The 20,870-nt window shown below is 58.9% G+C and overlaps 1 protein-coding gene across 5 annotated transcripts in view; it reads right to left on the bottom strand.

The window, feature by feature from the left end:
- The window catches only part of SMTN (smoothelin), a 22,097-nt gene extending 7,141 nt beyond the window's left edge, over window positions 1-14,956 (bottom strand). For 2 of the 5 annotated variants that reach the window (XM_046640450.1, XM_046640453.1), the window contains exons 1-14: window positions 14,810-14,955; window positions 13,165-13,248; window positions 12,947-13,077; window positions 8,154-8,302; window positions 7,671-7,764; window positions 7,500-7,578; window positions 7,322-7,419; window positions 6,121-6,441; window positions 5,960-6,032; window positions 5,293-5,364; window positions 4,679-5,212; window positions 4,313-4,485; window positions 1,112-1,264; window positions 949-1,024 (exon numbers count right to left, since the gene is read on the bottom strand). In XM_046640450.1, the coding sequence (XP_046496406.1) occupies window positions 949-1,024; window positions 1,112-1,264; window positions 4,313-4,485; window positions 4,679-5,212; window positions 5,293-5,364; window positions 5,960-6,032; window positions 6,121-6,441; window positions 7,322-7,419; window positions 7,500-7,578; window positions 7,671-7,764; window positions 8,154-8,302; window positions 12,947-13,077; window positions 13,165-13,174 (1,963 nt within the window). In that variant the 5' untranslated portion in view covers window positions 13,175-13,248; window positions 14,810-14,955. Of the gene's footprint in view, window positions 1-948; window positions 1,025-1,111; window positions 1,265-4,312; window positions 4,486-4,678; window positions 5,213-5,292; window positions 5,365-5,959; window positions 6,033-6,120; window positions 6,442-7,321; window positions 7,420-7,499; window positions 7,579-7,670; window positions 7,765-8,153; window positions 8,303-12,946; window positions 13,078-13,164; window positions 13,249-14,809 lie in introns of all 5 variants that reach the window. The other 3 variants (XM_046640451.1, XM_046640454.1, XM_046640452.1) reach the window with 2 other exon arrangements.
- Window positions 14,957-20,870: the final 5,914 nt, after the last annotated feature.

Below are 20,870 nucleotides of genomic sequence, written 5' to 3'. Positions count from 1 at the left end.
CATAGCTTGGCAGGGAGTAGGCGTGTGTGATGTGTGGTAATGGACTCGGCAGAAATGGGGGAATATGGAATAGCTGAACTCAAAGGGGGAGTATTTAGATCCAAGAAGGGAGATTCTATGGGAATGAGTAGCTGAGTCTGGAGGGAGGATCCAGATTTGGGAGGGAGTAGCAGAGTCCAGGGAAGGAGAAGCTGGGTGAGGGCAGTAGTTGAATGGGCCTTCAAATGGGTTTTACTGGGGAGAAGAGCAGCTAGAGGAAGAAATATCCAGGTCCAAGCAGGGAATAATTGGAGGTATCTGAGAAGGAATTCGATCCAGGGAAGAGTAGTTGAGAAGCTGGCAAAGGGGGTAACTGAGCCTAAAGAAGTATGTGGGTGGGGATAGAGGCTGGGTGGCCCATCAGTGGGCCCTGGAGGAAGCAGCTGGATTCAGAGAGGGAGTAACTGAGAGTATCTGGAGAAGCAAATGAATCTAGAATCTGAGGGAAAGAATAGCTGAGTTCAGGGAGGAAGTAGCTGGAGGAGGAAGTAGCTGTGCCCAGGGCAGGGGAAGCTGGGTCAGGGCAGAGGCCAAGGTGGTCATCAGTGGACCTCAAGGGGAGAGAAGCAGCTGGGAGAAGGCGTATCTGGATTCAGGGAAGGAGTAATTGACAGAACGTGGAGAAGCAATTTGGTCCAAGGAGGAGCAGCTGAGAGAGAGAGAGTAACTGGTTCTAGGAAGAAAAGAAGCTGATTGGGGATAGTAGCTGGGGTGGCCAGGGGGAGAGAAGCAGCTAGGGTGGGAAGCAGCTGGATCCAGGGGGAAGGGGCCAAGGAAACAGCTTGGTCTAGAAGGAGAAGCTAGGGAGGGCAGTTACAGAGCTGGAGTGTTCACAAAGGGACCCCAGAGTGGGGGAAGCAGCTGAGGAATGGAGTAGCTGGATCCAGGGCAGGGCAACTGGCTCTCTACCTCTCTTCCTTTGTCGGAGCTCACGTAGTGCAGCCCGGATGAGCTTCCGCTCCTCAAAGTCTGTAGTTTGATCCAGCTGCAGATAGAGCCCCCGTCATTGCCCACCTGGTGCCTCCTGGTCCCCGTCCCCTGCCAGCCCGTAGCCCACCAGATCTGGCCATACCATCTTGTCCAGGACACTCTCATCCTCAATGGTCATCAACTCCTCAGCACGCAGTGGGCTCCGCCTCTCTGGTGCTTTGTCCACTTGGGTCTGCTTGGTACCATTGGCTACTTCCACTGCTGCAGATGGGGGCTCTGCTGGCTCTGGCTCCATCTGTGGGGTGGGGAGAGGTCATGGACTTTAAGCAAGGGTATACATGAATCCAACCATGCCCCCATGGACAGGACCTGGGGCTGCTGGCACAGCCTTGGAAATAACCACTAGCCAGCCAGACTGCCTGTCCAAGGATGGCTATGTTGGTGTCAGGCTCAGGGCAGAGGAACTGAGAGCCTTGTAGGGCTTCCCATGTACCCAGAATTGTGTTAATACAATAAACAGGGGTAATAATAGTGATTGCCATTCAGTAGTGAGCATTAAGGATTTTACTATCCCTATTTACCAGAAGGGAAAATTGAGGTTCAGGGCAGCTGAATAACATGCCCACAGTCCTTCCATAAGTGTGATGCAGCTTGGGGTCTGAGCTGAAGGTATCTAACTCCTGAACTTGAGTTATTTCTGCTGCTCCATTCCCAGCCCCCTCCCAGGCAGGCTGTGCTCTGTCCTGCCAGTTCCCAAGGCCTGGGTCCTCCTGGGCCAGTGCCCAGGCAGCACATGCCCGCCCTCCCCCCTCAAGGGGGCTGGACCAGGGCCTATAGGCTCCTGACCAGGTGTCTGACTGGGGCTGTCCAGAGCCAAGTCCTCTCTGAAGCTCATCCCTGCTCCCTGCCCCCAACTGGGAACCACCCCCTAAAGGGCCTCTAGCCCCAACCTAGCCCCTGACTCCTCCTAGGGCATTTCCCCAGCCACATATAGACAAGCCACTTATAGACAAGCCCCCAGCCCAACTATCACAGCCCCGCCCCTCCTGGCAAGGCCTTTCTGTCTTCTGTAAGGGTAAGGAGAGCTGAGGTGGCAGCTGTTCAGGGAGGCTCAGCCTGGCTGGGGCAGGGGATGGGGGTAGGGCTAGGGGCTGGGCCCTGGCCAGGGGCTGCCAGGGCAGCCACCACGCGTGCCTCAGGGCCAGGAGCCTGGCGCACTCTCGCCTCAGTCTTGGAGCATTAGCGCCCCAGTCCCCTGTACAGATAAATAAACTGAGGCTCAGAGAAGGTGGGAGCACACCTACGGTCACTCAGCAGAGGCAGAGCCTGGCTCAGAACCACCCCCTCCCCCAAGCCCATAGGGACTTACAAGACTGCTGCTGCGGGCAGGGCCGGCAGAGGAGCGGCGGCGGGTGCTGAAGGCAGGTGGGTGGGCCACGGGGGTCCCAGCATCCTCGGCCGCCTGGAAGAGGGCCTCAGGGTCTGCAGCGGCCAGGAGCAGCTCGCTGGGCTCCAGCTCAGGCTCAAGGTCGGGCACAAGTGGGACCCCCAGCCGCAGGCTCAGCACCTCCACCTGCCTGCCCAGTGCATCCAGCCGCCGGCTCAGTGCTGCTGTCTCCACCCGCAGCTCTTCAGCTGCCCTGGCCACTGGCTCCACGGCTGAGGCAGCTGCCTCGGCTGCCTGGGTCACTGCTGCCCGGCCTGCCTCAGCCACTGCCCGCAGCTCCTCCAACGCCAGGCCCAATCGCTCCTCGAGGGCTGCGGCCAGCTCAGACCCGGGCCCTGGGACCCCCGGCATGATGATGGCGGGGGGTCTATGGCGGGGTGATGATGGGAACAGTGGTAGGGACTGCTGCCTCTGGCTGGCAGTGTCAGAGTCTTTGCAGCTGGCCTGAGGGCGAAGGCAAGGGCAGTGGGCCTGCCCCGCCCCTGCTGGCCTCCCAGTCCATCACCCGCCAGCTGGGGCTGCAGCCCAAATAGAAACCTATTCTGGGCTCCCTGTGGAGGGGCAGCGGGGGAGGAGTGGCTTGCCCAAGCAGGCAGACTGCCAGGCCTGGCCCTGGCCCTGCAGAGATCACATACCCACAGTACAGCAAGGCTGCACCCGTTCTGAGGGATTACCAAGGCCAGGGCCCCAGGCCCCACAGGTGGGGAAACTGAAGTGGGGAGCAAGGAATGGGCCTGCATTAGCTGTGAGGATCTAGTCTGGATCCACTCCTTTGCCCTCACGCCATGCTGTTTTAGAGAGCCCTGAACAGATGGGGGAAATGGAGGCACAGGAAGGTGGGACTTTGAGTAATCGGCTGTCCAAGTGTCTTGTCCCTGAGATAAATGTCTTCTGGCCCATCTAAGGTGCTCAGATCCAACCACAAACTCTGAGCAAGTGCATTATAGGCACATTATCTGCTTCCCCTTGCTTCCAGGTGGGGAAACTGAGGCACGTTGGCAGTATCAGACCTAGGGCTCACTCTGGCACCTCCCACCCACCCCAAGGGCCTCAAACACCCCCCTTCCTTGCTCCCTTGGCAGAGCGTAGTTAGTCCTGCTGTGTGTGGAGAAGCGTGCTTTCTGGCCTCCACCCTCTCCCTGTCATCCCTGAGAAGGCCCAAAGGTGGCTCTAGCCATCTCACCTTGGCCAAAGTCCCATTCAGTCCCTGGTGCAGCACAGAGGGCATTACCTGGGCAGCTGGTGGCCTGCTGGGGATCCCCGACTGAGCTCCCAACCCGCCGATCCCAGGCTCGGGAATGAATAATGGAAGGGTGCAGCGTATTCGGTTCCCGTGGCACCTGCTGGGCTGCAGCCTCACCTGACTGGTGCCCCTCTGCCTATCTGTCCCCATCAACGCCCCCCCAGAGATGTTGACGCAGATGCTAATCACTAATCTCCAATCTCCTAATGGGCCAGGCTGATCTTGGATGAGCAGATGAGCAGCTCTGCACCTCGGGGGGTAGGTCCAGTGTGGGGTAGGAGTAGAGCACGGGGGCTGCCACAGGAAGAGGGCAGCAAGCCCTTACCACCCTCTCTGAGCCTCAGTTTTCCCGTCTCCTCATTAGGAATGAACCAACCAATTTTGGAGTAAGGATCAGAGATCAGCATGTGGGAAGCTTAAGGCCAAACAGAGTGAGTTTCTGATGCGTCTAGTGACTGATACGCTAGGGTCTGGCCTTAGCTCTGCCACCACTGGCTGAGGACTGTGGACAGCCACCTTCTCTCTGGGCCTCAGTTTCCCCGTGTGTGCTGTGGGGGAGGAATGGAATAGAGGAATCCTGCCAGCCCGACACCCTGATGCAGTCTACATGAAGATGATGGATGGTGAGGCTGGTGGGGTGAGGAGGGGCTCACCTTAATGCTGTAGCCTCCCCGGCTACCAGGGGAGGCATGGCTGAAGCTGGTGACGTGAGTGACACCGCCCAGCTGGGCCAGGGTCCCAGGGCTGCTGATATGGGTGATGGTGCTCTTGCCCCCACTGCTGGTGCTGAGGAGGGTGGGGGGCGCCCGCAGCCCCAGCGTCAGTTCTGGAGAGGGAGAAGAGCTGCTGTGAGGATCAGGGGGTCTGGGCAGTGCCGGCCAAAGTTGATGGCACCCCTTGCTCCCAGGGCACCCTTTGGAGATGCCCTGAGCCCTGGCCGCAGCACCTGTCCTATGTGCAGAGCTGGGCGGCTGCAGACACTCATCCCCAGCAGTGGGGAGGCTAGCGGGGAGGCCTACCTGCCCTCTGGTTGCCTGTGGGCAGCAGCACCCGGCCCGTGGAGGCCTGGCCTCGGCCATCCTTGATCTCGATGGTAAATGTGGTCTTCATACTGGCCCCTGGTTCGGCAGTGCCGACGGCCACGGGCAGTGGGGCACTGGCCTCCTCTGAGCGGGCCACGGGGCCCCCTGCTCTGTTTTCAAGGGGCCTGGCAGCCAAGCCCCGCCCCCCGGGGCCCTCCTCCCGTCGGCAGCTCTGAAGTCGGCAGCTCTGAAGCTGGGCCAGGGGCTGGGCTGTTCCTCGCTGTTCCTTGCTGAACCGGGAGGAGGTGTCACTTGGGCCCCGTGAGGAGCTGCTGGAGGAGGAGGCAGGGGTGGTGCTGATGAGGGAGGGGCCCAGGAGCCTTGCTGGGGTCGAAGAACTTAAGGCCGCCCGGGGTGGGCCATCCTGGAGCCCAGCAGCCATAGGAGAATCAGATGTGAATTTGCGTACGCGATCCCGCACGGAGCCAGCCCGCTGGAACGGGGAAGGTCCGCTGGCAAGGGGGGTGGGTTCTAGAAGGGATAGGAGGGCTGTCAGTGGCTGAGTGGGACAAGGACTGCCCAGAGCCTGGGGTAGTGGGAATAGGCAGTACCTCGGTTCTGGGCTGGCTGGCGGGGGCTAAGCACGGACAGGGAGCGTTGGCAGGGACGGGGTCCAGCCAGGTCTGGCAATATGAGGAGGCGATGGTGGCCATGTGGAAGAAGAGAAAGGAGAGTGGATGGGGGGCTCCACTCCTCATAGTCCTCTCCGCCACACCTCCTCAGCCTCCCATCCCCTTCTGGCACCCCGGTCTCCCCATCCCGTCCTGCACCTCCCACAGCTCCTAGCCTCCCCTCAGCTGCCTCTCTCTTATAGGCCCCTCCTTCCCCTCCCGCACTGACCCCAGGATGACTTGGACACTCCTGGGGGCTGGGGCTAGGCTTGGGCTGGAGGAAGGGTGCCTGGATCCTCCCTGCTGATGGGGATGGTGGACACCCCCGTGGCCAGCACTGCCCATGGCTCCAGCTGGGAGATGGGTGCACTCCCTTATTGGGGAAAAGAATGTGCCTGAGGCCCGTTGCCTTTCAAGGCTGCAGGAGGCCTCTGGCCATGGGTGGGGGGTGGGGACACCTCAGGGGCAATGGGAGGAGTGTTAGGGACTGCCTAGACCTGAGGAGGCTGGAGCTATCTAAGCACCAGAGCCCATTTTCCAGGCAGGGAAAGAGAGGCTGGGGGAGGGGAAGGCAGATGCCTGTAGCTACCCCTGCTGGGACCCTCACCTGCTCTCTTTGTGTCGGAGGGACCTTTGGTGGGGCCTTGGGCAGCAGGGGGCTCTGTGGGGCCAGGCAGGAGCTGCAGGGGAGACATGGCATGGGCAGGGCCTGATTCCCAGACCGAGGGGCTCACCTGTCTGGCATCCCTGCCCCTCGGCCAGACTCACCTTGTTGACTACCTGCCCCTCAGTGCTGGGGGCCGCTGGTGGCTCCTGGGGCTCAGAGCTGGTGGCCCTGGGTGGGCTGGAGGGTGGCTCAGGGCTGTCCAGAGCCTCAGCGACAGGGCACTGGGCCTCAGCAGGCTCCAGTGGAGGTTCAGGAGAGGTAGTGGTGGGTGAGCTGTCGGGTGAGGCAGGTGGACTGGGTGTGTCCCCAGGTGGGACCCTCAGCAGGAGTGTCACTGTGGTCACATCCCGGCTGGTGCCTTCAGAGGTTGGGGTTGGCTCTGGGACCTCTGCCTGCTGTTCCTGTTCCTCTCGCTCCGGCGCCTATGGGGGACCCAGAGGATGCAGCCAAGGCTCCCCAGGCTGGCAGGTGCCCAGGGCAGGGCATGCAAAGCAGAGGGGCTGGGCATGGCTCCCTGCCAGCACACCTGCATCAGCATGGGCACCAGCACACCACAAGTGGTCTCTGATCTTCACTTTCCACCCTCTTGGCACTGCCTAATCAAGGGCAGTTCAGAGAGGACCAGATCCTAAATCCAGGGTTGGGGATGACAAGAGACTTGCTGGGGCCTTCCAGCCTTAATAGATCCCAGGAGGGAGACCCCTGACCCCTGGCATCAACCTGGGGGCAGCGGAGGAGTCCTGCCAGAACTGGGGACCTAGCGGCCTCTGCTGGCCACTTAGGGAACCTGCAAAGCCTGACCTGCTGCCCACACCCCCTGAAGAAGAGAGATGGCTCTGTGAACAGCGCTCCACAATCAGCTGGGGTCTGACACGCAGGCCCTGGTAAGCAAAGGTAAGGATGCAGGCTGTCTGCTGGGGAGGTACCAGGGTCAGATTTGCATTTCAGGGAGATTCCATTGGCTGCTGAGTGGAGGCTGGATGACCAGCATGGGGGTAGAAGTTAGGTGTGGAGGCAGAGAGGCCAGCAGGGAGGTCAACAAGGGTGGCAATGGGAGACGGACAGGAACTTGGGAGCAGTGTAGACAGGCTGGCTTTGAGGGGAAGGCCTGGGTAGAGACAAAGTCTGGAGTGGGGGACATATGGCTAGAGGCCTGAAATAGAGCCCTGGTGTCCCCCAAACACAAGCTGGGGGGCCCCTGTCAGTCAAGTACCAGTCTAGCAAAGATACACGCATTCTGTGCTGCTGGCATCTGTGGGCAGAGGACACTGGTCCACCCTCCTCCACGCCCACACCCCTTACCTCACACCGTTCCAGCCTGTGTGTTGCTCGCCCCTTGCTGTCCTCTCTTGAGCTGCTGTTGGAACGCCCGCTGTACAACCTCCCAGCCAAGGTGGCAGCTGGAAGGGAAGGGAAAAGTGTCAGGTAAGTGGCCTGGGTGCTGTGAGCAGCATGCACCAGGGCAGGGCAGGGCACATACCCTCAATCTCCTGGGCCCGGACACGGCGGATGGCAGCTCGGATCAGCTTGCGTTCCTCATACTCACCAGCACCTCGCAGCTGTGGGTGAGAGGCAGGTCACGGGTGTTGGGCTGTGGAGTCCAGGTCTTCACCTGCCCTGTCCCCATCCCCTGCCCGGGCCTGGGCCTCACCAGTGCTGTCAGCTCCTCCACATCACTCATGGACTCCAGCTGCCCCGCCAGCTGTGCCAGAGCAGCCCGCTGCTCGGCCTCCCGCTGCTGAGAGCTGCAGGAACATCATGACTGTCACCCCATGGTCAGGTCATGGAGGACATGGGCTAAGCGTAGGGGCCAGGACAGGGTACCCAGAACCTTGGCAGGGGGGCATGTTGCTGTGCACACCCTCTGGTTGCACGCGGGCCCATGCATGCCCATGGACATGAGCACTAATACCACATGCTCAGACATGCTGTCCACACAGGTGTGGCCAGGACACCATGACTGGCATGTTGTCCCTGCCCACAAACATCCCTGTGTATTCCCGACGCATGCCTGTATTGCCATTTGTACACCAAGATGGGCAGCAGCCACACCCGTGCTCATGCCTGCCTGCAACACGAGCTGAGCCCTGGCACATAACTACCCCACCTGTATGTCCAACCCCCTGCCACTCACTGCAGCCAGTTCTCCTTGTTGTCCTGCCGCTCTGCACGGAAGCGCTTGGATGCCAGGGCCTCCTCCTCACGCTCCAGCTCCTGCCGCTGCAACTCCCGGATGGCCGAGCGGATGCGCCGCCGCTCTGCCAGATCCACTGTGACCTCCAACTGCAGGGCAGGCGGGGGCGAGGGGCAGGTCATTTTGGCTGCCATGGGCGGAGGGCGGGCACCAGCTGCCTACGGCTCATCCTGGGGCACAATGAGTGGTCTGTCTCTACTCCCTCTGCTCCAAGTCCGTCATGTGCGTGCCGCCCACCAAGGGCCTCAGGGGAGACCCAGCTCATGGCGCCAGGGCTCCTGGACAGCTCACTGTGCAGTATGGTTCATAGAGTGGGTACCAGCAACTGCCCACCTGTGCCAGGTGCCAATCCAGGCACTCCTTCCTGCGACTTGACTCTTGCCCCTCAGAGCCCTTCATCAAACCCCTGAGAACCAGGGAGTCATGGCAGGAGGAGAAGGGAGGATACGCTATGGGCCCCTAACAGTGTCCCAGGGGAGGGAAGGGTGATTTGGACAGCTGGAGCCCACCCTGTGGGCAAGGGAGACTCCCATGCTCTAGTCCCAAAGCACCCCAGCCCCGCTGGAAGGGTGGCAGCCTTATCCACATTAGACAGATGGGGAAACTGAGGCATAGGCAGGGGTGCAGGAGTCTAGCTCCTGCTTAGCTAGGGGCTATTTTTTCCCCTGCGCTGGCCCAGCTCTAGCCACCAGTGAAGTGGCTGGAGCCCAGAGTGGAAGGGCCAATTCCCCCAAACAGACAAGGCAGATGGCATTCGGGGCCACCCAGGGCCCTAGAGAGGAGCATCCAAGGGGATAAGTGCTCCCACCAGCTTCTTAGCCCCTCAGTCCTTAGGAAATTGGGGGTGGCTGGTCTAAACAGGTCCAGGAAAGGGCACCTTCTCTCGGCAGAGTCAGCCAATCCTGTTGCCTCCCCCACAGCTCCACCTGCCATGGAGCCTCTGTGGCTCAAGGGAGAGAGGACTGGCCCAGGGCCCTCAGGAAGATAATGGCAGAGATAAACCTCCAGTGTGGGTCTGAGTCAGATGGGAGCAAGTATAGGCAAGGTGATTTCCTCTGCCTCACCCCCCAAATCATTCGGGGGTGGGGGTTAGGGCCCAGGAACCCTCTACCCTTTTCCTTTTTAGCCTCCTCCCCGATCATTCCTTCCTGCTCCATGGGGGACCCATGTTGGGGGTGGGAGGGATAGTTTTCAGCAGGGATTATAGGCTGGCCCAACTCAGCCATGAGCTCACTTGTCCCAGTCTGAAAAAAGTAGGGAGAGCCCTGGGGGACAGAGCTCTCCAGGGTCCCTTCAGCTCCGCCTTCCTGAGGAGCTATGGGAGGGTCCCCTGAGGCTGAGGCCAGAACCCCTAGCTGGCTCCAGCCCCAGTCCAGGGCTTGCTGGGTGGTTAGGAGCATGTCCTTAACCTCTCTGTGTCTTGGTTTTCTCATTTGCCAGGTGGGACAATGGCCACACCTCAAGGCAGTGGGTGGGGATGGGGTCAGTGACTTGGGGTCCCCCTGAATAGCTGAGGATGCAATAAGCAGCACCCCCCCTCCCCCACTTGGTTCCAGCCAGTCAGGAGGAGGGGGAGAGAAGTGACGGCAAATGAGGACAAGATACCCAGAGGCATCAGTAACATTTATTGAGAATCTGTATGCCAGATCCTATGCTGAGCACCCCACTTGTCCTAACCTCACAGAAACCTTAGGCACTTTATTACTCCCTTTGATGGATGAGGAAAGTGAGGCTCAGGGAGGAGAAGTGATTTGCTTACCATCAAATGACCTGAGCCAGCATTGGAACCCAGGTCTGACTCTGGGGCCTGCCCTGGGCTGAGGATAGCTCTGTTACTGTGGTCTGCGTGTCATGGTGGGTAACCTGAAGACCCCGATACTGTGTTAGGGACCCCTCTAGCCCAGACTGGAGATGCCATGGGGCCCAAGGGGACCTGTTATAGCAGAGGGAGGGAGAATGAAGCTCACCTTCCCACCCGCCAGTCCTGGCCTTGCCTCAGGCCCAGAGCCCTCTGGTACACTTGGAGATTGGGGGCCTGAGGGGACAGCTGGTCCAGCCCCTACTGTACAGATGGTAAAGAGGCTCAGAGACTAGCCCTTTGTCTCCTGGGCCCCTCTTTCCAAAGCCCTGGGCTCCACAGATGGGGTCCTCGTCCCTGAAAAAAGCGTGATGTGGGAACTTGGCCACCTTTACAACCCCTGGGAGCCTCAGTGTCCCCATCTGGAAAATGGGAGCTTCTGTCTGATCACCGCCTCCCCCGCTCCCCAACTGTAGGTGGGGCAGCGCTGGAGAATGGACAACCTCATTCCACTGGTCACCCTCCCGCATGACCCTTCCCTTTGGGCCTAGAGGCAAAGGTCCACCCACAGTGTCCCTGCTGTGTGTCCTGTGTTCCCAGCCCTCTCAGGCCCCACCGCTGTGTGTGGAGGAGGCTGTAGGAGGGAGGGAAGGAAGTACAAAGCACCATTGTCCACCAGGGGGAAAGGGAAGGGGATGGGGCGGTTTCCGAAACTGCCCAGTGAAATTCTCCCGGGAGGAAAGAGGGCGCTTCCTCCTCCTGGGGGGCCGGGCCTCCGGGTACTTCCAGCCCTCGCTGCCGGGGGCGTCTAACAGGCCCTGGCGTCTCCCCACCGGCACAATGGAGGAGACTTCCCAGGCCTTCGCTCTGTCCCAGCTCCTCCAGATGGGGGACCGGCCGGCAGTGGAGCGAGGCCTCGCCAGGGGGCGCTGAAGGCCCGCAGGCCCGCTCCCGCGGCCCCGCCCACGCCGCGCGCGCTGGGCGCCGAGGGGGTGCCAGACGGGAAAGCCGCCGCCGCCGCCTTCCTTAAGGTCCTCGGCTACAGAGCGCAAAGCGAGGTTCACAGCACTTAAGAAGCTACCCCGGGTCACCCAGCTAGTGAGTGTCGCAGCCGGAACTCGAACCTGGGCCCGAGGCAGGGGGCGTCCCCGATGTGGCGGAGGGGCGCGCGGCGTGCACGTCCCCAGGTGCCCCCGTCCCGCGCAGCCCCCCGCCCCGTCCTCAGGAATGTGCGGGAGCCGAGGCAGGAAGCGGCTACCGGGTCCCCGAATCTGCCCGACGCTGGGGCGCGGGCCAGCTTTCCCTTATAAGGTCCGGCCCCGCGGGGAGGAGCCCGGCTCAGGGCGCCCCCGTTCCTGCCACGAGGTCGGCGGGGGCCGGGACGGCGCGGGCCGGGAGCTTCGGCAGCGCCCGGGCGCAGTAATGGCGGGCGCCCGGCGGCGGAGGAACCAGTCCCTGGTGGGAAAGACCTTGGGTGGCTTCGTGGTCTCGTTAGTCTTTTCCCAAAGAGGAGGGCAGGGGCAGGCTGACTCTCTAGTCTGGCTTCTTTGAATCCTTTTTCCAGCGCCCAAACCCCATATGAGGGTGGGGGATGGCAGCTGGAGAACCCTGAGCCTCAGAATGAACCCCTAGAGATGGGGATGCGCAGAGACTTGGCTTTCTCTCTAGAACGTTCTGCCGCTATTACCCGCATTAGGATTCTGACCTCCTCAAGGGAGGTCGCGCTGACGTGGTGGGAACTCTTGGAAACGCATCCCCTCCAGGCTGCACACAGCCGGCTGTGGCGGTGGCAGACAGAGTCTCAGGTGCTGGTCGGAGGGCACACAGGCTGAGTGCCTTGGGTAGGCCGCCTGGTGACTGGGCTGGGCTGGCTGGCTCCAGCTCCTGCCTCCAGAGGAATGGTATGGGGGTGGGGTGGGTCACTTGCCTTCTCCTAGGGAAGGTAAATCTTTAATTTCCCCCTTGGACAAGGGTCAGGGGCTGGTGTTTGGGGCTCTGGCCCCTCCTCCAGTTCAGCCACTCCCTGTCCTTGCTGGTGGGCAAGTGCCTGCCCTTGTTGTGTTGCTTCATTGCCTCTCTGCGCGTGGTGGTGATGGTGGTGGGGGGGGGGGGGGGGGCATTAGATAGGACGCTCAAGAAGCAGCTGAAGAAAGGGGATAGAGTGGCCCCATCCTTCTTTCCCCTGAAGATCTGGGCCCATGCCTTGTTTCGTCCCCATGCCAACTCTAGGACCACAAATCCCCCCTCCCATTTTATAGGTAAAGAAACTGAGGCTCAGAGTGGAAAGACAACAGATGTAAGTCACAGAGCTCATAAGGGCCCCCAAGGCCTGTCTCTCTCTATGGGCTCTTCCGACCTTGACTTTCCCAGGACTCTTGGTCCCCCATGTCCCCCTTTGGGATTGTTTGGATCCTGGCACACCCTCTTCCTAGCTTGGTGCCCTTGGGCAGAGGATTTCATCTCTCTGAGCCACAGTGTCCTCCTGGCTCTTGGAACTGCTGTGACCATTCTATGAGATGGTGTGTCCAGCACCAAGCCTGCCCCCTGCTGTGCCCTAGTATTGTTAATCATTGCTGCTACTATTATCATTGGGCCAGCCTCCAGGGGTGGGTGCTGCCCAGGCTGTTGCTTGGGAGAGGCAAATCCAGCCTCCCCACACCTGTGGCTGCACATGGGCGAGTCCTCAGCAGTTACTGTTTAAACAGGTGGTGGCACTGGGGGGCTGGGAGGGACTAGGCCTCAGCACCTGCCATGGACAAGCACATGCCAGCCGTGCCCCTGCATCAGCCACTGGGAACAGACCTAACCCTGTTCCTCTGAGCCTTCCTCCTGCCCCCTCCGCCATCACCTCCTCTTGTCAGCTGAGAGGTAGCCTGGACAGGCCCTGCCTCTCTGGCTTGCCTGTTGTCACAGTAGGGATGATAGGGCCACTTACCAGCTTCCGCAGGGCTCCCTCATCCAGCCCAGCTAAGGCCTCGTCTGCCATCTCGCTGGCCCCTAGCTCCGTCAGTCCCCTCTTGGTGAGATTCCCAGTGCCCGTAGCACCTGATACCAGCTCAGGGAATTCTGCAGGGGATAGACATGAATCAGGCCTGCTGGGACCTCTAGAAACTCCGGGCACTTGGGTTCCGTGTCTCAGTTTCCCCCTCTCACCCATGGTCATCCATTGGTGTCCCGTCCTTGCTACCTGTGATGTGGCTCCTGGCTGGGAGTTGCCCTCTGCCCTAGGGTAGTGTGCTGGAAAATTAAACAAACCAAAGTAGGAGTGCCTGGTTCCAGCCCAGCCAACCCGACTGCCAGCCTGCTGTGTGGCCTAAACTGGGCCCTCACCCTGTTTAAGCATCAAACAGGGAGGGTCAGGACCTAGATTGAGAAGCCTGAGCCCAGCAAGGCTCCCCCAAGCTGTGCTCACCACCAGGGGGTGCCCGCCAGACTCCACAGTTTCCTGCCCCACCCACCCATCCCCAGGGCCTGTCCAGCTCCCACCCACCCCAAAAGTTCAGCCTCTGGCTGTGAGCTGAGCTGCCACTGCCTCTCTCGTTTTCCCAGGTGACTTAAGCCATCGGAGGTAACTGTCTTCCAGTTCTTGAGAAGAGCACTTTGTACACATCCCTCTCCACTCCTCTCTTTCCTGCCCTCCCCCTGATGCCAACTGCCCTGACCTCATGAAGCCAGGTGTCCAGGCACCTAAGTGTGCCACTTCACACACTTAGAATTCAATTCCCTAGCTGGTAGGGCCTTCAGAAGCTGACTCGTCCAACCTCTGGACTTAAGCACACTGAGGATTGGAGAGGGATTTGTCACAGAGGGAAGAAGGATCCCAAAGACCCAGAGGGCAGGGATAGATTTAATCAAACTTTTGGCTGCCTCTGGCTTCTGAAGCCCCCTTGCCCCATCACTCCCTCTTGCCTCATCACTGACCATAAACATGGCCCCCTAAATCCTGGCCCAGCCTCCTAGTGCAGCTCTTCCCTTCCTCTGCAGCCCTAATGTCTTTCTGGAATTTGAGGGCCCACCGCCTGACACACCATAGGTGCTTAGTTAATGTATGGTGACTGAAATGGCCCCAGGATTGCCCTCTCTCCTATTGATTCATCCCTCAGTCATCCCTTCCCCTTCCCCAGAACAGTCACTTGTCGCATCACCTCATCCGGTGAATGGGTCTGGGGGGATCCTAATCAACACAGTTGGGGTTTGTCAGACCCTGTCTGTTCAAGTCGCTGCTTGCTTTTCCCATCCCACTAGGCTCGGGCAGGTGTCAACCTCCTGACCTACCTCTGTTGGGGTCCTTGGCTCTTATCCACCTACTTTGAGACCCCCCCCCCCCCCCCAGCCCTAAGAGTGTCATTCAGCAATCATCAGACTTAGGTTCTGTGGACACTCATATTCCCCCATGTCTTCTGAGGGGCAGGGGTCCCTAATGCGCAAGCTAGGACGTCCAGGGGGCTGTGGGAAGCCTCTTTCTCCTCAGGGATTCCCGCTGCTGCCCCATTCCAGTCCATGGCTCCCTGTCACACAGTCTGGAGTCCCCAGAGATTGTGAGAGGCCTCAGAGGAATGTGGGAGCTTCCCCAGGGTGTCTGCCCCCATAGACTAGCGACCCTGGGGATCGTGAAGCCTCCTGGAGGTCCGTGGGCGTCCTCTCCCGCGGTCTCAGAACCTTGTCCCATGGCTTAGAGCGCCTGTGCCTGGGTGGGGGATCCTAGGTTTGGGAGTCCCAGAACCCACGTCCAGATAGCCGAGTTCCACCCCGGGACCCGTCGGGGGTCCTGGCGCTGCCCAGAGGCCCGCACACCCACCTCTCAGTCTGGCTCGCCCGTCCGGCGGGGGCTCAAGTTAGGTCACTTGGGGTCCGACAGATGGAGTAGGAACGGTCAGGCGGAAGGCGCCGCGACCAGGATCCCAGGCCGGCTCAGCAACCGTCCTCCGGATTCTGCTAGCGCCGCCCGTCCAGCGGCGCCAGCAGACTCGCCGGCCCCGCCGGCCCCACCCCGCGCCGCCGTGCCAGCCAGTCTTCGGGAGGGTCCCGCCCACCCTTGTGCCCCATTGGGGAAATTCAATTTGGTGGCCACGCCCCCGCGGGAGGCTACGCCCCTTGTGGGCCGGGGTTGTAGGGGGATTGTAGTCTGGGGGCCACTGCCGCCTGGGCCTTGGGTGGTCCGGAGGGCATCGGCAGGAGGACGTAGCTTTGCGCCAAAGCTGGGGTAAGTGGCCCGGGGTCGTCCCAGTCGCAGAGCTTTCAGGACAGCCCCTCTCTGCCTCCCTCTTTGTTCGTAAGACCGTGTCCCCTCCCTCGACTCCGCCCCCTCCTCACGTCAGTGCCTGGGTTTGGCCGGCGCCCCCAGGCTGCTTTCGGGACACCTGGTCTGGGCCACCTACCTCAGAGCAGGGACTAAGTGACTGGCAGCACCTTGACCCTATGTTGGAGAATCTCAGGGCCCATCTCAGATAAAGCAGGATCAATCATGTAACACATCTCCAGCTGACACACCTTTGCACAGACATTGGCTCATCCGTCATGCTTCTCCCTTCCAAGCCCCTCAGGGTCAGCATTTAGGAGCACCAGAGTCCTAAATAGGGAGTAGAGTCCGGACTTTCACTCAACAAATGGAGGAAATTGAGGCCCAGAGAGAGCCAACATGCCCAAGACAACACAAGGAGTCAGCCAGGGGACCCAAGAGCTCAGACTCACTAGGGAAAGCCGCTCCACCTCCCGCGCTGGAGGTCAGGGAGCCCCCCACAGGTCTCCATGGAGACCAAAGGGAGTTGGAGCCTGGGAGGTGGGGTCTGGAGCCCTGTCTGTCAAATAAAAACAATAATACTATCAACTCGTTTATTTTATACTTGCCATGTACCAGGCATATAATCTCTATAACAACCGTTTGAGCCGAGGATTACTGTCTCACTTTATAGATAAGGACAAGAGCTGATAAGTACTGGAACTGTGACTCATACCAGCACCTTTTAAGTCCAGAATCTGTGCTTTTGGCCGCTATGATGTGAGGTGGTGGGGAAGTGGTTTCAGCCTGTTGCCCCAGCAGAGCCTCTCAGTCCTTCAGTCCAGATCCTCTGTGACCGCCCACTCACCCCACCTCACCGCCATCTGGAGAGAGAGCCCCATCCACTCCAAGACTCTTAAAGGTGTCATTTCATTCCTACATCCCTGAGAGATGGTCCCATTTTACACGTGGGAAAACCAAGGCGCAGAGAGAGAAGAGACTTCTTAAGGGCACACAGGAGGAGGAACGAACAGAACCTAGTTTGCAGATAATAGTTCAAGGTCCCTTTCTGCTGGGCAGACCCCATCTAGGTCCTCTCTACTTCACCTAGGCACCATCTCATTCTCCAGAACGAGGGTCGGCACCCTTCAAGGCCGACTCGGTCCTACTTCAAACCTCGCGCGTCTCTTGGAACGGCCCCTTGGGGTGGGGCACACCTGGGCTTCCTGCGATTCTCAGGGACTGCCTGAGTGGCGGCTGTCGGCTCCAATGAATGGCTTGCTTCGTGCTATCTCCGCCCTCGCAGGCTGGGAGGAACCGCACAGGTGAATCTGTGCGTGCGGACTTACCGTAACGCGCACGCGCTACGAGTTCTTAGCGGCCCCGGAAGAGATGTATGGGTCTCTCCCCGCCGTCAAACCTTTGGAGCTGGGGTGCTCCTCCAGAGCTGCCTGTCTGCCTCTTTCCCTTCCTCCCTGCAAGGGGCGAGGCAGGATGGTGGTGGTGGTGAAACAAAGATCAAAGGGCAGCCGGGTGGTCCTGGGGAAGCTTGCAGCCACAGCCCAGGAAGGAGTAAACATCCCCGGGGGGCGGGGGGGGGGGTGTCGTAGTATTTACTGCCTGTTGTATGTCAGACACGAGATTTACCCTATTGCAGGTTGAGCACTGTGCCAGATAAGTATTATCAGGATCAGGAGGAAGCTGAAGCACAGGGAGGGGAAAGCACCTTGGGCTGGTAATTGCATTCAAACTTGAGTGGAATTCTGCCCCATTCTCAGAGGAGGTGATGTGCAAACTGATCCTTGAGGAAGGGTGCAAAGAAATCCATCTCACAGAGAGAGGGGGAAAAGCATGAAAATGCGTTCCTGGCAGGGGGACAGAATGAGTAAAGGCTGGGAGATTTGTAAAAAGGAGGAGAGATGGGCTGTGGATAGCAGGAGATGGAGATGGAGGTGGTCCCATCTGTGAAGGGCCCTGAATGCCAGACAAGCAGGGTGAACATACCGTGTGGGCATTGGGGAGGCCTGGGCCTCAGTTTCTGCATCTGTGAAATGAGGGGATTGGACTGGCCCCCTTCAGGCCTGACCACGGTAAGGGACTAACAGGAAGGGTCTGGATTCCTCCAGGTCCCACTGTGGACTGGGAGAGTGGAGAGCAGTTGGAGCAGCTCAGGGGCCAAGGGTAATATTGTGCTCCAGTGCCGGAGTCTGAGAATAAATATTTTACCAAGCTGGCAGCGCCAGATCCCTGAATCACCCTGGCTTCCCCTCCCCCCCCAGCCAGGGTCCTGCAGGGAAAGCCCAGGCCTGGGGTCAGGAGGCAAGAGGGGTGATGGTCTTTGCCCTGGCTCTGTCCCGGGCAAAGTTTTGGTTCTCTGAGAGGCTCAGTTTCCTCATGTGCACATGGGGGAGTTGTGGCCTGAGCTCTTAAGCCCTGTCCCCCAGACTAAAACAACATAAAATTCCAGGATTTGCAGGGACACCCCTCCTTGGGATATGCTTACAAGTGGCTGTGAGGCCGGCCAAGGCCAAGACCTTGGGCCTCTGAGAGAGTCCGGGGGCCGCTGGACCATGGGAGGGATGGAGGGGTTAGAGATGGGTCAGGGTTGGGCCTTCTGTTGGGGTCTCATAGCCTAGTGGGAGTAGGGGGAGAGATGTATCTGGACTCTAAAAGTTGTAGAGAACAAAGCTCTCACTTGCTGTTTGGCATGCTGAGGGGATGGGGAAAGGCAACCTAGAGAAGGGAACAGCATGAGCAAAGGAAGGGAGGTAGGACTGTGAGCACTTGGTTGGGGAAAAGTCAGGCAGGCGAGGCTGGAGCATGGGGTCCCTAGAGGAGGAGAACAGGTTCTTGTTGGGTTGGCTGGATCTAAGGGCTGTGACCCTCCTCCTCATGGGCAGAACTGGAGGCCCCTCAAGGTCATGGCCAGCAGCCCCAGGAGTGGAGCTGGGGACCTGTTTAGCAAACCAGTTTGGCAAGGCTGTCTCCTCTATGATGTCATCAAGCTGCTGTGTTCTCTAAATGACAGTGCCAGATAGACTTCCGGCCTTGGAGAAGAAGGGGGCCTGGCCCCAGGTGCTGAGGGATGGGAAAGGAGTGACCTTTCAATGTAGGAAACTTGGAGGCAAGTGGGCCCTGGGGAGGAGAAGGCGGTGTGAGATGCCCACCAGGCTGTTATCAGCCCCAGGAGACCAGCCTCCTGGGCAAAGGAGAGGGTTCTGGATGGGCCAGCCTGGACTACTTGTGACTTCTAGGGTTCTCTGATGCCTGACATCGTCTAGGCTCATGACAGGGGTCCCGTGTAATTGCTGCCCAGTGGGTTGGGAGCCTGGCTCCAGATCAACTTTTTAATACATGGGTGGTGATTTTATTATTACCATGACCCTCACAGCTTGAGCCCTGTGAGGTAGGACCATGATTATGCAGATGAGCAGACAGGCTTAGCGAGGCCAAGCCATGCCAGCACCTCACACAGGATTTGAACCCAGAACCCTGTTCTTTTTTTTTTTGGTGAGGAAGAGTGGCCCCGAGCTAACATCTATGCCAATCTTCTTCTATTTTGTATGTGGGATGCCGCCAAAGCATGGCTTGATGAGTGTGTGTAGGTCCAAGCCCGGGATCTGAACCTGTGAACCCTGGGCCGCCGAAGTGGAGTGTACTAACTTAACCACAACGCCACCAGGCCGGCCCCTCCAGAACCCTGTTCTTAACTATGGTACCCTACCATCTGCCATTTGAGATCTCTGCCCATGTGGGGCCTTGTCATATTTCTTAACTAGTTGTGAGCACAGCAGCTGAATCTTGGCATCACAGAGTCCTAGATGCCCATCCTGTGGTCCAAATAGGTAATCTGAGTCCCAGAGAGGGCAAGGGACAGGCTTCAGGTCACACAGCAAGTTGACGGTAGAGCCATTCTATGCCCCAGATCCCCAGCCTCCCAAATTCCTTTTTCCCCCTCAGAGCGTGGCACACCCAAGCATGAAATAACAATAACTGACACCTTTTGAGTGCCTACTGTGTGCCACTCACTCATTTAATCATCATCACACCCCCATGAGGTAGGTACTAAAATTATATCCATTTTACGGATAAAGAAACTGAGGCCAGAGAGGGGAAGTCACTTGTCCAAGTTGACACAGCATGTTGGTGGTAGGGCTGAGATCTGAACCTAGATGTGTGGGCCTTTTTCCCTTGGTGGACCCGGTAGGCTTCATCGGAGGCATGAAGACCTCTAGACAGGAGGGCAGATGGCACCTTTGCAGGCTTCGGAGGCGAGCAGTGTCCAGTTCATAGTTTCTAGGCGGGCCTGGCCTCCCTGGGGCAGGCAGAAAAGTGCTGAGACTGGGAAACGCTCTGAACCTTCCCAGAGGAGGCGGCCACGGTGGGAGGGAGCGCTCGGTGCAGACCTCAGAGCCAAGTGTAGACGTGGCGGCTGGACCCGCTGCAGGCGAGGGAGGGCAGGCGGGTGGGGCCCAAGCCCGAACTGGCCTCCCAGCAGTATTCCCAGCCATCCGCCAGCCAGGCCCGGCCCTGCCCGCCCTTCTAGCTCGCCATCTGGATTTGAGATGAAGACGCTGGGCCTAATAATAGCTGAATGGCAGCAAAGGCAATGCCTGGAGCCACAGCCAGAGGGGGGCTGGGGTCCCTCATCATCTCGTGCTGGCCTGGTACAGGTTTCAGAACTTTTAAAATAATAGCAGGTGCTTATGAAATGCATACGCGTGCCAGGCATTGTGCTAAGGCTTAGCCCACAGTAACTCATGTATTCCTCACGACCACCCCAATGAGATAAAACTGTTATTAGCCCCATTTGATGGATAGAGAAACTGAGGCACAGAGAGTTAAGCAACTTGCCCGTGATGATTATGGCAGCCTCCAATTGCTAAGCACACACATGTCCATCCTGAGCACTGTGCTAAGCACTTTCTGTGTATTTTCCTATCTGAGAAAAATACAGGAGGCATTATAGGCAGCTCATCATTTATTTAGATGAGGGAAAAATGGGACCCAGAAGGAAAAGGGACTTGCCTAAGGTCACGTGGCTATGAGGAGCAGAGTCAAGACTCAAACCCAGGACTCTAACTCTAGAGAGGTTAAGACCTTGGCTTCTGGAATCAGACAAACCCGAGTATGCTGGGGACATTGCTGCTCCTTAGCTGTGTGGCCTTGGCAAGTTACATCACCTGCCTGTGCCTCTGTTTTCTCCTCTGTGAAATGGGCATTTGGTTGAGATGATACTATCACCTGCCAGCTATTAAGCCCACCTTGGGGACAGCAGGTCATTGACGTCGTGCATTTACATTGTGCATTCCCTCCTTCAGTTATCACAACAGCCCTCAAGGTGGGGATTCCTCTTCTCCCACACCTGTTTTATAGAAGAGACATGTGAGGCTCAGAGAGGGAGAGGATTTGCCCAGGACCAACTACAAGTGAGTCAGGACTTGAGCCCAGTGCCGTGTTTCCAGAGGCTGAGCTCTTGTCTCTTTCTTGACACTTTGCATCCTGATGCTGAGGCACAGATGGGGTGTGGGCTGTGCCTGGCTCACACAGCGAGGTACGTCTCTAGGGCCATCTGCTATGTGAAGGCCAGGAGGAGAAGGCTTGTCTGCCAGCCCCACTCAGCTCTCTGCAGTCACAGCTT

Source organism: Equus quagga, chromosome 15 (assembly GCF_021613505.1).
Source record: "Equus quagga isolate Etosha38 chromosome 15, UCLA_HA_Equagga_1.0, whole genome shotgun sequence".
Classification (NCBI taxonomy): Eukaryota; Metazoa; Chordata; class Mammalia; order Perissodactyla; family Equidae; genus Equus; species Equus quagga.
Note: the sequence above shows the minus strand (reverse complement) of the source record. Positions and strands in the feature narration are given on the sequence as shown.